The sequence below is a fragment of the Eutrigla gurnardus genome (genome assembly GCF_963514095.1).
Source record: "Eutrigla gurnardus genome assembly, chromosome: 16".
In the NCBI taxonomy this organism is placed as follows: domain Eukaryota; kingdom Metazoa; phylum Chordata; class Actinopteri; order Perciformes; family Triglidae; genus Eutrigla; species Eutrigla gurnardus.
Window position 1 is genome coordinate 6,473,382 of NC_139927.1, and position 15,540 is coordinate 6,488,921.

The 15,540-nt window shown below is 43.0% G+C and overlaps 1 protein-coding gene across 1 annotated transcript; it reads left to right on the forward strand.

Annotated features, from left to right (window-relative positions):
* The first annotated feature begins 535 nt into the window (after positions 1 to 535).
* LOC311026552 (WD repeat-containing protein 26) lies at positions 536 to 13,734 on the forward strand. The gene is made up of 14 exons (XM_084030182.1): positions 536 to 1,283; positions 3,730 to 3,829; positions 4,639 to 4,695; positions 5,914 to 6,050; positions 7,201 to 7,298; positions 7,388 to 7,544; positions 7,846 to 7,984; positions 8,511 to 8,651; positions 9,017 to 9,136; positions 9,742 to 9,887; positions 10,108 to 10,186; positions 10,293 to 10,422; positions 10,855 to 11,049; positions 11,229 to 13,734. The coding sequence occupies exons 1-14, from the start codon at positions 979 to 981 to the stop codon at positions 11,252 to 11,254; spliced, it is 1,830 nt and encodes a 609-aa protein (XP_083886308.1). The 5' UTR covers positions 536 to 978; the 3' UTR covers positions 11,255 to 13,734.
* The last annotated feature ends 1,806 nt before the right edge of the window (positions 13,735 to 15,540 follow it).

The following is a 15,540-nucleotide window of genomic DNA, read 5'->3' on the forward strand; positions in this document are numbered from 1 at the left end:
TAAAGGTCTATTTCTGTTAGTAACTGAATAATATTAACAACGATTATGGTGTATACGAATGTGACAGGTGTGGGACTTTGCAGCCAACTTTGCAGACTTTGAAGGAAATGTTCAAAGTGTTTTGTTTTGCTTGGGCCATGCTGTATATTTACATATGGACTGGTGATGTCAGAACAAGCTATTGCTTTTATTTATTTATTTTTAATTTTGTGGCCAAGTCAAATCAACTCGTCGCCAAAATTGAAAAACCCTCTACTTACATTCTATTTAGGCCTATTCTTGGAGATAAAAAAAGAAACAAAATCGGCTACATGCTTTATTGAGTTGTGAGTTGTTAAAAAATGCAAAAGGTGCCTACCTGTAGAAAATCAATACGTGGTTAACACATTATAATTTTAAATTCCGGATATACTAGTCTCAGGAGACATTCAAATGAATTTTAATGTGGTGTGTTATTGTTATCGGGTAATTATTATGCTAACTAGGTTCTCATGCGCCACCCATGGATTAAAATTCTACCCGGAAGCTTGGTAGTGTAGGAATTTCCGGTTACGTCAGGGCGTCAGGACTCCATTAGAGCTGCAGCTGTTTTGAGAGAAACAACAACAAGAACGGGCTAACTGACAGTGCTCCCATAGTGACAGTCCGCTCTGAGCCCGACAACGAGGCCTCAAATCTGGAAGCTTAACCTCCATTTCCCACCCGGAGCTCCGCCGGCTTCTAACCACGGCCGCTCTCGGTGAGGAAACTCTGGCCTCCGCTTCCTCCTCCTCCGACTCGGACACCGGCGGAGCGTCGCCGCCCCCGCGGAAGAAGCACCGAGCCTCGGCGGCGGAGGGAGCAGGAGAGCCCGGGGCTTCAGCAATTGTAACAGGCCTGTCCGGAGTTGTCGTAGGACTTGCTACTCACTCTCCACTCTCTCAAGCCACCTCTGCCATCCACTTTAACCGAAGTGTTGTCAACAACCTCAGCAGCAGCATGCAGGCAAACGGGGCAGGACAGGGACAAGAATCTTCAGAGCTCGCCTGCCTTAACAGCGCACAAAACGGGGAGTCATCCTCGGCCGGCGGAACCCACTCCAACGGGCTCCTCTCCAGCACAGACAACGGGAATAGTGTCGGTACCAGTAACGGGTCTTCAGCCGGGCCCGGTTCGGGGACTTCGGCCGGCTCTACGGCTTCGGGCTCGGAGGTCGGCTCTCTGAAAAAGAAAAAACGACTTTCGCAGGCGGAGGAAGATGTCATACGATTAATAGGGCAACATCTCCACGGACTAGGGCTGAAGTAAGTTTATTCCAAGTCGAGGGAGAACCTAACGTACGAAATCGTATAACGTTATCGTTGAACAAATGGAGTATAATCGACGTTGCTGGTGTTTGGCGTGAAACCGCTACATAGCAGATGGTAAAAGCGCTATAAGTGCGCTTGACAGACACAAACATGGGGGGATGGGGTAGTTAGCCTGTGAGCTCGGCAGTAGGTAGAAAGAAGGGGTCCATCTTGCACAATAACAGTTAGCTTGATGGCTAACAGCACTAGCCTGCGCTGAGGTGCTATGTCCTGACATTAAACCGTCACATAAACACAAAAGGGAATCCAACATTTGGCAGTTTAACAAATCCATCGGGAGCTTAAGTATGTTTCATATGCCAGCAGCGCCACGATGCGTTAATTAACGTTATAGATTTCGCACTGAATAATAAGGCATTACATCATCTAGCGTTAGGGACGTTTATATAGAGATCTGCTGACTTGTTATGGTTTGGAAAGCATAACATGAATGTCATGCGAGTGTGTACGGTTGATTTAGCTTATTGATTATGTACACGAGCAGGATTGTCGAGTTTGCAGTGTACATTTTTTGCGTTTGCCAAAAAAAAAAAAAAAATGCGGAGGAAATGTTGATGTGCGGGTTGTTAACGTTGGTTTTGGCCCTGGTCATCGGTGGTGTTCTTCATTTTCTTGCTGTATTGTTTATGCAATACCGTGCGGGAGGAACATTATTAGGTCGGCCGCACTGGTTATTAAAAACCGTCCTGGTTATTTTCGTATACCGAGTGCGTCGATTGCACGTCTTAGGCTGTCATTGTCATGTTTTTTTTTTTAATTCACCAAACGAATCACCATTTTTTTTAAATATATATTACTGTCTGATAAATGCCATCGTGTTCTTCCTGACTTGATGTATTTTATTTTTCCGTCGCTGTCACTGTGTCCGAGCATTGTGTCAACAGTCGGTCACAAACGGTGACGCGCACGACATACTTATTTAAAGACAGTAGTCCATAGAATCGGTTGGTTTCATGGCGACTGGAGAATGCTCTCCTCCAGCAGCTGTTTTAGATGGAAGCGCTGGGGTTTGAATCTAATTATAGCACAGTGGGGTTTTCGAGAAATGTATGTCTGGCCCTCTGCTTTAAAGTGGCAGTGGTGGCCACTACTGGATACAGCTAAACATCCGCATATCTCTGCTGTGGAGCTGAGAAAGTGGAGCTGCCATTACAAGGCATTATAAAAGATGGGCCTAACATTGCTGTGTTTACAAAGAGGGTGGGTCAGGGGGGGGGGGGTGCATGGCATTGCCTGGTATGAAACAGAGCCCCTACATCTCAGCTGGGGAAATGCATGACAAATCGGTGTTGCAGCCAGCTTGAACGAGAGGCTCAACACAAGCTGCTGCACCACTTCATCGTTACCTGAGAATGATGTCATCATGCTGGAGGTGTCAGCCACCCCCCCATCCCCAGCCCACTTTCATTATCTCTCACGCGCACACACGCATCTTAGCAGACTTGTTTTGTGGTGGTGTGTTTAGCAGGGAGGTGGTGTTTGGACAGATGGTTATGGTTCATGGTTGACAGACTGAGATGATTATGTCAACTGCAGTGGAAGCTTGTTTTTTTTTATGAGTGAAGCTCCTACTCTCCACATCAGTGTTCTGGTAACACAACTGCTCTGGACGGGCTCCCTTCAGACGTTGGCCAGGAAATTGTCTACCTGCCATCATCAGCCAACGATATTATTATTGCCCCAGTGCTAAAATAATTATGGCGTATCTCCCACTCATTTGTTATCCTTGTAAACATGGCACAGCCACAGTGGTGAAATGCCATATGTGATTAGATAATCAATAAAAGTTGAGTAATCTGCCTAGAAATGTCACTTCGTATAACCATGATGAGCTAACATTTCACCATCATACTGATGAGCTCCTATTTTCTTAGTCCAAAATTGGCTCTGAAATATTATCTTTGCACTTGATTCTCAAGCTGAATTCATCATTTTTAATACATTTTAAAGTAGTGATGCAGCAGTTTAACTTTTTCGGTCCCAATAACGATACCTGGGTGTTAAGGTATCGGCCGATAGCGAGTAACGATCCGAAACCAGTGTGTAATTAATAAGCTGAGACTTCAGCTTAATCAAGCTTGACTTAAACATGGCTTTCCTATCTTTATAAATCAAAATATAACAAACAAATTTGAATTGAATTTGCATTTATTAAGATAATATATTTTGCACCAGCAACATGGTGAATTAACACTTAAGAGTACTTATTTAATGCAGCAACAAATTGGTAAAAACTTAGAGGTATTAATATAAAATGTTATGATGTATATAGTATTTAAACATAGACTTGAATTAAATCAATCAGCCCCATTGTCATTATAGATCCAGCTATTTGAGTCAGTATGTGTCTAAATTCCTGCCTAACTTTCTGTCTCTGCAGTAAGACAGTGGACCTGCTGATGCAGGAATCAGGCTGCAGACTGGAACACCCCTCAGCTACCAAGTTCCGCAACCATGTCATGGAGGGGGAGTGGGACAAGGTTGGTTTTGGGTTACCACGGTTACATAATAGCACATACTTTGATAGGAAGGGAATTGGTGACGGTGTCTGTATTCTACTTTTAAGACGAAGATTGGTCAAGAAACCCGCAGACAAATACCTTTGCAGATCGTCTCATATGACTTATTGACAAAAGCAAATATGATTTATGTGAGGAAGTGTTGAAGGAAGCCTGGGAAGGCATAGGCAGAGTACTTAAAGTGGTCTGCATTAGGTTGCACACGGCGATAATGTCCTATTCAACAATATTAGGTTATTTTATTAGCACACTTTTAAGACATTTCTATGTAATTGGCCTTTAAATCAACACTCTCGGCTGTATTAAGGCGGAGTCTTATAAAAGCACACATTTTATTAAAAATGGCCATGTCAATCTTCTGGAATAATGACCCTATGTTAAAACTGCAGGGTGGAAAATTAACAACAGCCCTGAGCCAAATGGGGGGGTGCATTTATGGATGTGGCAGGTTGGGTTGTACTCTCCATAAACCAGCCACTGTTTTGCTTCCCAGAATCTAGTTTTTCTACCGCAAAATAGTACAAGAGGCCAGTATGGTTCGAGAGAAATCAAGATGTTGTCTTTTTTTAATAATGATCACAGCATGTGGACAGCAACTCCATTGTTATAGCTTCAAATCAAACAAGAAAGAAGAAGAAGATGACCATAGATCCATATTACTTTTCATGCAGTTAGGATTTTTTTTTACCGTGCATGCATGGAAACTGCTGAGCTAACCATTTCTCTCTGTTTCTCTCCCCTCCATCACCCTCCCTTTTGTTTTGACCCAGGCTGAGAATGATCTCAATGAGCTGAGAGCACTGATGCATTCTCCCAATGCCATTGTGGTAAGCTCCCCTTGAACCGAACTGAATGACAGCCAGTCAGTGAGAAGGCACGACTGGAGGTTCTAGAATGGTACCAGTTACAATGCAGGACTGCAAGTTCTTGTTGTGGGACGCTGAGAGCTAAAATGTTCTGGATGGCACCTCGGAAAGTCTAGCGGTGGGATGAACACCCCATTAGAATCAGAGGATGAATGTGTAATTTTATATCTCTCGAGCTATCAAGCTATAGATGGATAAATTATAACTTACAATGGCTTCAGGCACATCTTTGAAAAGGTAAAATATTACATCTTTAAAAAAAGAATGTTACAATTTTTTGTTTTTGTTGTTAATATAAAATTATTATAAAAGTACAAAATAGAATACTGTGAAGATTTGTGTGTACAGTATTGCGAATGGTGCTTAGATCCAGCCAATTAGCCCCAACTAGCATGCAAATGAGCAGACAAGATGCGTTTCAAAGATGATCCCACGTGACTCTCTGCCTTCTGCTCCGTGTCAGAAGTCTGTCTGGCTGCCTTCGCCTGTAAGGTTACTGAGAGAATGGCTGCAGCTGAATGTGTAATGCGGGTAGCCATTTTAGGTTTTGGAGTTGTAGCAGGTTAGTGTTGTCACTGTCAACATGTCTTTCACTGCAGTCCTCGTAGGAGGTTTACTTGAATCACAGTCCTAGTTGGAGAGTCAGTGGATGCCTGTGTTCTTGCTCTCTGTGGGTGGATGTTTTCTTAAATTTATGTGTAGTGGATTTAACTGTTCTTGCACACGTTGCCAGTGCTGCGGCTCCCACTGCATACCTGAGATAGACTCTTGACACTCCAAATGTTAATGCTGACCAGCAGTGAGTGATAAACACGTGCCAGGGGTCATCACTATGAAGGAAGTAGGCTATTTACATAACCATGCGTCTTTGTAACATCTATGAATATGTTATGATAATAAGAACATGCTACCACCAATTCAAGCTTTGATGGCAAATATCAATGCATACATTTTCCTTTTTTTCCCTTTTTTTAATGGGCAACCAAACCCATAGAAACACAAAGCTTTTGATGCGTTTCTATAGTTATGCAGACCAGCTGTTGTTGGATCAGTGGTTGAAATAACTTCCTATCTATGTCAAAGGGATGCCTGATGCAGTAGTATGAGCCTGTTTGTCATTCTTTTAATCTTTTTTTCAGTTTTTATAAAAAAAAAATCTCTTCTCTGTCTTCTCCACAGCGTATGAAGTTCCTGCTGCTGCAGCAGAAGTACTTAGAATATCTGGAGGATGGCAAAGTCCTGGAGGCTCTGCAGGTGCTCCGGGGAGAACTGACGCCACTCAAGTACAACACAGATCGCATCCACGTACTAAGCGGGTATGTTTATTCCTTTATCTGTCTTAAAGCTCTCGTCGGGCAGTTCACCCTGTCTAAGCGAATACACATCTACAAACTTAGATAGCCCTTTAATCATTAATGTTACAGATCCCACCACTGAGCCAACCATAGAGCCAGGCGTTTTAAAGGAGGCTGGTTAGTCATTAGAATGGAATAGCGCTCAAGTAACGGGATAGTTTAGTCAAATCTACCATGAAATTGATATGTAAATCATTTTTAATGTCCGATGTTGTCACACAGCTATTGTTTATCAAGTTACATAACAAAGGTTTGGGTGCCTCTCTTTGGTAGACAGTCATTTAACCTAAAAACTCGTTTTAGTATTTAACCCTGATTTAGTTTTTGTCCCAATTATGTAGATTTCTCTCATAGCATGTTATAATCAATGGCATGGATCAATATCCCTCCAGGAACGTGGCTAATATACATAACAAACCATACATCCTTCCTCTGACATACAGTACAATGGTGACAGTAGCCATGGTTTGAGCAATGCACAGTGCCCACACGCTCAGCAAACACATTCCCATGATCCATTACCTGATCAATTAGCATGCATTGGTTACTCAACACTGCCGACAAACCTGTTGTCTTAACACACTGTCCCCATTGACGGAATAATCGATCGATCCGTCGGGTCAATAAGTCGGCTGCATCCAGATGTGTCCTTGACTCTGTCATTGCATTTGTGTCGGCTCGTTCTTCAAAAGATGACTGCATTCGATGCGCTGTTCTCCTCATTTTAACTTCTACAGCGTGTTGCATTCCCCCGCGTCTAAGAGTTGGATTCAGTGTTTGTTCTGCATTAAATCAGTTCTGTGTGTAGTACAAGTAGGAAGTGCAGTACAGCAGATGGAGCACAGAAATCATTTTGTTGCCGCAGCCTTTACACACTGGGGGCAGGAAGAATAAACAGAAAAATGCGAAATACCAGAAGTGTGTTGAAGGTGATGTCACAGCAGTTTCACACGGCGTCGCTATGACGATCAGCTGAGAATCCTGCTTACAGGCCCCATGGGAATTCTGCATCATTCCCACCATACTAATTACTATTTTGTGCTCTTATACTTCTTAATGTGATTGTTATAATTTTCTCTTGTGTATTATTTTTTCTTGTATCCTCATGCAGGTACCTAATGTGTAGCCATGCTGAGGACCTGAAAGCCAAGGCAGAGTGGGAGGGCAAGGGCAACGCCTCACGCTGCCGACTGCTGGACAAATTACAGAGTAAGGAGACGTGTCTATATGTTTACCCTGTAGCGCTCTGACACTACAGCGCCACTACATGCATAACCCATGTTTATCTCTGCTCGTAGCATACCTGCCACCTTCTGTGATGCTGCCCCCTCGGCGGCTGCAGACCCTGCTGCGGCAAGCGGTGGAGCTGCAGAGGGACCGCTGCCTCTATCACAACACCAAGCTGGACAGTAGTCTGGACTCTGTCTCTCTCCTCCTGGATCATGTCTGCAGCAGGTTGGTATTGTACAGCTAGCATGTTGCTCACACCCCTCCAGGCCTCACTGTTAAATTATGCATCATCGGATATTTATGTATCAGTTGACCTCTATAAAACTAGCCTCTTGTGCACTAAAAGCCTTGATTTGTGTTTGACTTCTCTAGTTTTAACCTTTCTAATTGTCTTCCTCCTCTCCTTGCCCTATATTGTATATTTTGTAATTGCAACATGTTGTGATATAGACAGTATACGCTAAGGAGACCTAGTATTTCTTAATTAACACAACATTTTAACCTTTGGTATCCGTCCACTTCACAGGAAGCAGTTCCCATGCTACACCCAACAGATTCTGACAGAGCACTGTAACGAGGTGTGGTTCTGCAAATTCTCAAACGACGGCACCAAATTAGCCACTGGCTCCAAAGACACTACGGTCATAATTTGGCAAGTGGACCCGGTGAGTGTGGGGGAAAATGTAAACACATATCTTATATTATGAGACATTATCTACAGAAATACGCATGTTATCATTTTCCAGCCCATCACTGGTAATAAATATGGTACTCTTCATTGCATCATTAACATTTAATTTAGCTTGGACTCAACACTGCTGTCTGTTTTATATAACATAGACAGTCTATTTACCTTATATCTACAAAATAAGAGACATTCACAGAAGTGTCCTGTCCTCTATGGGCTTTTATGTTGACTGACTTGGTAAAGACTTCTTCAAAGGCTTGTTTGAATTAAATTCACCTTTGACTTGGAATAAATGAGGCCATTTACCAATAAGGGGAATTAATTTGTCAGACTGGACTCAGTTACAGCCTTGGAGCATCTCTTTGAATGTTCATCTCCATGTCGTGTAGCTGCAGTGTGCACTTTGACTTTGGTTTTGAAAACGTATAACCCTCGCCCACAGCAAACGAGGGCCCAACCCTCGGTGTGTCAGAATGAATTTGATCTTAATGATCTTTGTTTAGGAGAGCCACCAGTTGAAGCTGCTGCGAACCCTGGAGGGTCACGCGTACGGCGTGTCCTACTTAGCCTGGAGTCCCGATGACACCTACCTGATCGCTTGTGGACCCGACGACTGCTCCGAGCTGTGGCTCTGGAATGTTCAGGTAACATTTATGTGTGTTTCACAACCCACTGCACATATTCCCACGCTTAAGGTGCCTCTTAACCAGCTGTGTCTCAATATGCCCATATTTCATGTCAACATAAGACAGCATACATCGGCGATATTCGAGACTTCAGCTGTTTAATTCAGTAAACAAGTAGACAATAAAAATGCCCAAAGCCTCCCATAGATACTCTGTAGGCTGTGTGTACTCAATGACCTCTCTTCCCATCCCCTCCCCTTCCCTTCCACTTCATCCACCCCTCCCCCACTCTTACTTAATGTTTCTTCTTGCTGTCTCCCTCCCCCCCCATTTTTCTCTGCTCTTGTTGTTCAACTGTCTCTGCCAATCCCCTTGATGAGCAGACGGGGGAGCTGCGGACCAAAATGTCTCAGTCCCATGAAGACAGTCTGACCAGTGTGGCATGGAACCCCGATGGCAAACGCTTCGTCACCGGAGGCCAGAGGGGGCAGTTTTATCAGTGTGTAAGTGAATGGATCATTTTCCCTGAATGGTTTTGTTTTAATGGGATGTGTTTTGAACCAGTAAATGCCTCGGATGTGTATTTCGTCCATTTTCCTCTCAAGGATTATTGATCAACTCTGTTTTCAATCAATGCTAATGCTTTGTATGTTTTGAAGGTTGAAGATGAAAAAAAAGTGTGTGTGTGTGTGTGTGTGTAAATATACACACGCGCATGAGAGCTGTTGAACATCTGCTCAAGTGTGCTGACCTCAAGCAGGTCACTTCAAGATAATTTAATCTCTGTGTATTGATGATTCAACCCGATGAACCCATACGGAGGATTTCAAAAACAGAAATGTTTTCACATTGTGCAGATGATTAATAACATTAATCTATTCATGTTGCATGACTTTATAGTCATTGGTGTTTGTGTGACAAACATGTGACATGGAAGAATGTTCCTTATATTTGACTTTTTTTTTTTAAACTGTCTAATTGTTGATTCCTGAGCAGAAAGAAATTCCATCTAACGGGTCCTGTTGTTAAATAGGTCACCATACTTTGACCATGTTTTCGTTCTCCTATCAAGAATAAAAGATGAGGGGTCTCCTGTCTGTGTTGTCAGGACCTGGATGGAAACCTGTTGGACTCCTGGGAGGGCGTGAGAGTGCAGTGCCTGTGGTGCCTGGGCGACGGCAGAACGGTGCTGGCCTCGGACACCCACCAACGTATCCGGGGTTACAACTTCGAGGACCTTACGGACAGAAACATGTATGTGTCAGCTCTAATAGTCTTCGTACTGTTGTTTATCTAGATTAAGATTCAATTATTACTTAATACAATACACTTTTCTCATGAATGACAGTCAAATGAGTTTGATATTTAAAGCACCCTACCGAGTCACTGTCCCTTCACACGTGTGTTTTGTTTATTAGCATTATTCAGTACGGTGCCTGACTCCTTGTGTCTTGTTTTTACGTGACCTTTACAGAGTTCAGGAGGACCACCCTATTATGTCTTTTACTGTTTCAAAGAACGGAAGATTAGCTTTGTTAAATGTAGCAACTCAGGTGAGCTTCTCGACCAACTGCACCATTTACAATATCAGTCGATTTGTTCTAAAGCACGGGACGTTTCAGCATTCAGAGGCTAATCCTCTACCACCCTTTTTTGCAGGGAGTGCACCTGTGGGACCTTCAGGACCGGGTGCTGGTGAGGAAATACCAAGGTGTGACCCAGGGCTTCTACACCATCCACTCCTGCTTTGGAGGACACAATGAAGACTTTATTGCCAGTGGCAGCGAAGGTACAGTCGGAAAGCACTGCAGCTCATAATATTGACAGGGATTATACCACTGCTCTTTGTAATGATCTGCAGTACTTAGTCTGCCCCAGGTGACTATCTTCATCTCCTTCTGTGGACTTTGTGGGAGTCAGGAATCTTGCTGTGTCATGTTTGTGTTTAGTTTAAAAAAAGAAACCCAGAGGGTCCTCCATCATGCCTTCTCTCAGTGTGATGTAGTGCCGTTTGAGGCTGATCTGAGTAATAGTTTTCTGCGCAGTAGTATTGACTCATATTAACAGATTTGACATACATATTCATTGGCAGCCATTTAAAGTTGTTTTTTCTCTCTTTCATATTTTTGCTCCAATTTGTAAAAATGTTCTGATATTTCCATCCTGTTACTGAATACATTCCCCCCCAACCTTTGTTTGCTCTGTCATCCCGTCTCTACAGACCACAAAGTGTACATCTGGCACCGGCGTGGCGAACTTCCCATTGCTGAGCTAACAGGCCACACACGTACCGTTAACTGCGTGAGCTGGAACCCGGCCATCCCAGGACTCATGGCGTCCGCCTCAGACGACGGCACAGTGCGTGTCTGGGGTCCGGCACCCTTCCTCGACACACAAGAAGCTGACGGACTCAACGGTAACTGCCCATTGTTACCATGGTGCGAGTAAGCTTGGTTATCATAGGCATTTTAACCACCAAAAACTAGCATTGCAGCTTTTATGTTTAAACTTGTGGATAGATTTTTGTTAAAACGTCACTGTTCTTGAATCACCTCTATACTTACCTGATCTCTCTCCTTCTTTTTTCCTCCTCAGAAAACTGCAGTAACATGGACAGTTGATAGTCACTTATGGAGCAGAGGACATCTCTCTTTAACAACAATCCAAGAGTCCCACAGTAAAACAAAATCTAAACCTGCAAATCAAACCTAACACCGACCTAAAGGAAGACAAGAATAACAAACAAAAAGCCACCAAGGCATAAAGAGAAAAACAAAAGTGAGAAACATTTGTCTCCTGACTGGCCTAGACAAAATGGTGGAGGTGATGGCGGACGCTCTGAAAATTCAGGTCCTCATCCAAAACCTGATCCCCCGACCAAGAGGAAAACCAGCGGGATAGGACCGCCATCCACCGGTGAGCTGTAACGGCTGTTCTCCTCCTCCAACTGACCCTTCTTCCCCCATCTGTTGCATGGTCACCAGCCATGCCAGGTCCTCGCAGAGTTTCCTAGGAAACCCACGTCCACCTTGAGCTCGGAGCACATCTAGTCCCCGTGATGCCCCCAGACAGACACCGCAGACCAGCCGTCTATCATTGGACTACATCTGTCTGCCTGTTTGTCTCTCACATCACCTGTATAATGTCTCCATGGACATGGGTGGGGTGTGGTTGGGGGAGGATGGTGCATCGGGGAATATAGCAACTCTTCTGTATGTGTTTTCCTCTTCCCCACTCTCTTGCTATATTCTTCGCATTCGATCTGTTGGACAAAGGCCGAAAATCCCCCACAAAAACACTTGACTGACCAGCTGACAAAGAACACACAAAAAAAAAAAAAAGGCTATGCTAAATGTTGGAATTTTTTTATGATAGTCATAGCGTAATTCTCATTTAAGAGGTGAATCTTAGCTCAAGTAGTGCCCGTGGAAAGCTTTAGCGTGAAGAATCCACTTTGTGTTTCTCGACATTAGGAAAAAAACAAACTTTTTATTCCTTAATTTAACTTCTAACAAGGACCGTTGCTGTAGTGTATTCAGCTGACACCCCCCCACCCCCACCCCAACCCCCCACCCCCCTTCTGTCGAGCTAGCTACCGCACAACTCCATTACATCTGCCTAAGAGGAGATGGACTGAGGGACTCACAGGTCACATATCAACGGTGAGGGGGTCAGACATTGGTGGTGAAGTGGGGTATCCACTGTCCGGACACACACTATGACCTTTTCTCAAAAGACACGCTTTCAGATGTGAAAGAGTTCAAAGTGCAACCTGGATTGCACGCCGGTGGCTTGTGTCCCTCCTCTTCGTGTGTGTGTGTGTGTGTGTCAGAGAGTGAGTGAGAGCGATTATGCATGCACACATTATTGTGAGAGTTGACATTTGTGGGTGCAGGTTTAATTGGCGCGTGTTTTTTGTATGTGTGTTCAATTCACACCAGCAGAATATTTACCCATCCCCCTCCTCCCCCTGTGCTCCTTAATCCCATAGTACAATTGTAAAGAGGATTTTAAACCCATTCTAAGTTATCCAAAGCCCCGTAGGGACCTCTATCTGTGGAACAAAGAATACTTGAGAGCCATTTTGTAAAAGAAAACCGTTTCTTTAATCTGGGGCTTTAATTTTTACATTAGAAATTTTTTTTTCTCCTTTACCACGTGGCATTCGAACAGCACTGAGTTATTGGCAATGAATAGTCTCTGTGGGGGGGGGGAGGAAATTAAAAAATATGAGAGAGCAGTTTGAGTGGGGCATGTTTAAAAAAAAAAAAAATGAAGAAAAAAAAAACTGTAAACTGTTGTGTTATTAGCAAAGGGTCATTTCATATGAGAAGTTAATGATTGTAATTATTGAAGGAGTAGTTAGCACGGCTCTAGAGACAAGAGGCACCGATAACCAGAACCACTCTCCACGTTGGGGAGTGTTGTTGCAACCCTAAAACAAACACACCTACACACACACTTACACACACAAACTGCCTTCCTGATCATACAGTTGCACACAAACCTTCAGTATGTATGACACCTCCCCCTCCCCCTCCTCCCACTGCACTTTGAGTGGTCTTTTTGCTCACTCGCATGTACCGCAATGTCATAGAGCCATAAGCTGCTCATAGTCTTACGGTCACCACACTTGCTGTTCTGATGGCTTAAAAAAAAAAGCCGCATTCAAGACTCAAACACCTAACGGGAGATTGCTAAAAGGAATTGAACCCTCACTATGTCTCTATGCACCCAAAAACAGTGACCGAACATCTTGTAGATATTATAAAAACAGAACGTCGCCCATATAAGGCATAGCAACCTCATCTCCAGAGTACCGCTCTTGGAGCTTACGGAGAATTCAGCATTAACGCCCCCCTTTACTCTCCAGCCAAGTTATTCAGTGGTCAGTGCGCCATTCAAAGCTTTCTTCCTCCCTTTTTTCAGGGTATGTAATGACTATTTGCTACAGACTGATATACAGTAAAACATGTTTAAAATCAGTGCTTTTCTGTCTGTTTTTATTGAACTTTTTTGTTACTTAAATTTTTTGTTCACATTATATCATTTTTTGGTTGACCTCTATCCCTGTATGATCATATTAAAATATAACCAGACATTTGGAGTCCTCATTTCTTTTGTAGTCTTTATAACCCTCCCCCACCCCCCCCCCCCCCTCCGTTCTCTTTATTTGATATATGTTCTGTTTTGTTTTCTTTGTATTCCGTTGTATTTTACCCACCACTACTATTACAAATGAATATGCACAGTAACACCCATGCCAATTGGTGTGGGAAGGGTTTTTTTCTGGAAGTGTGTTACCTACAATCAAATCAGGTTTGACCTTATCCACCCCTCGCCTTTAAGAGTTTCCCTCGTGTGAAAATCTACTTTTATCGCATGTCTGTGTAAACCACCGGAATCTCTCTCTTGGTGTTCCACCGTTGATCAATCCAACCTCATCAAAGCCAAATCTCTTGAGGCACACTGGTGTTTTTTTTCTTTTCATTAACATGTGTCACGGTCTGATATTCACGCTTTGGAAACCTGTATCTCAACTCCGGGACTGCAGAACGGACTCCTCTTCCACAACATTATTTCAGAAGACTGGAGGCAAATCGCACACACACTAAACCCTAACGAGTTTCAGTAAAAAAAAGCCCAACGCTCTCTTGCTGGTGACAAATGCTTTGTCTGTATGCAACCTGGTGTCTACTCTTCTTTTGCCTAAGTTTTACTAAGGCAGTTGTTTCTGGTTAAACTATGTCTTATTTCTCTCTGAGGTGATGGGAAGGGGCCGGGTGGGGAATACTAAGGGCTTACTGTAGCATCTCTAAGTTCCTTGGGATTATGGCGGGAGGGGGTGATGTGTGGCTTTGCGTTCAATGTGTTATTTACAAAAGTGATTGTACTGTTTTGTATTGTTGTGTAGGAAAAGTGTCATGTATGCATATTTTCAATAAAGCATTCAGGGTTTTGAAAAGAAGGCCCTTGGAAGTTTGCTGGGGCGAGAAATTGTGAAGGCCCCTAGAACAAAGTCTCAGATATCCAGAGAACCCATCTCTTCACCACTTAACACAGAAAGGTGGCCCTGAATCACTGTTTCTGGCAAAGCATGTGACAAGAGCTCTCTGATGGGAAATACTGGGTTGAATTTCTGTCAAAATTCTACCTTGTATTCATGTGTTTATTCCTAGATGTCTTCAAAGCAATTTCAGTAGGCAGACCATCTGCTAAGAGGCTATCTTCGATGCCATTTATTAATAATTGGAACAATTGCCAATAAAGTGACGATATTTTGAGTAAGCTGTTGTTGGCCCTACATTTCTGAACAAAACGTAGCATTCACATTAGGAAGCGGGTGTCCACGGCACTGCTGCTGGCAAAATACCAGGATATCTTTGGAGGGTTTGATTTTAAAAGTGACAAATCCTGAGAATTGATACAGACCAAATATATTATGAAGCTATGGAATTGTGAAAAAATAACTTAAATGTGACTTTACAGACAGCATTGACTGCCCTGTGTGTCTTGACAGATAATGCCTTTGTGATTAAAAGTGACAAAAGGGCCATTGGGGGAAATGCCGTTGTGAAATTAAGAAAGAACTTGGAAAAGAGACCTTTTGCAATTAAAATGAGTGAAATAAAAAGACGTCACCTGCAATGAACTCATTGTGAAAAAGGAAAGAAGAAAACATTATTTTAATGTAAAGGATTATTTCACTATGTAGTGGTTATATTAAACATTTTGTGTGTATTTATTTCATGTTTTTATTGAGTTAATATGTGGTCTCCAGACTCATTGCGCCCCCTGGTGGCGTAAGTAAAAACAACAACAACACATTTAGCCAAATATTAAACTCGCTGCAAAAAAAAAAGAAAAAAAAGGAGAGAAGAATCATATAGTTAAAGAATGAAAAAAG

Excerpts from the sequence above, each read along its gene's own strand:
- LOC311026552 (XM_084030182.1), top strand. The coding sequence starts at position 979 with ATGCAGGCAAACGGGGCAGGACAGGGACAAGAATCTTCAGAGCTCGCC. Across the intron at positions 8,652-9,016 it reads TGTGGCTCTGGAATGTTCAG|ACGGGGGAGCTGCGGACCAA; the intron begins GTAACATTTATG and ends CTTGATGAGCAG. Across the intron at positions 9,137-9,741 it reads GGGGGCAGTTTTATCAGTGT|GACCTGGATGGAAACCTGTT; the intron begins GTAAGTGAATGG and ends CTGTGTTGTCAG.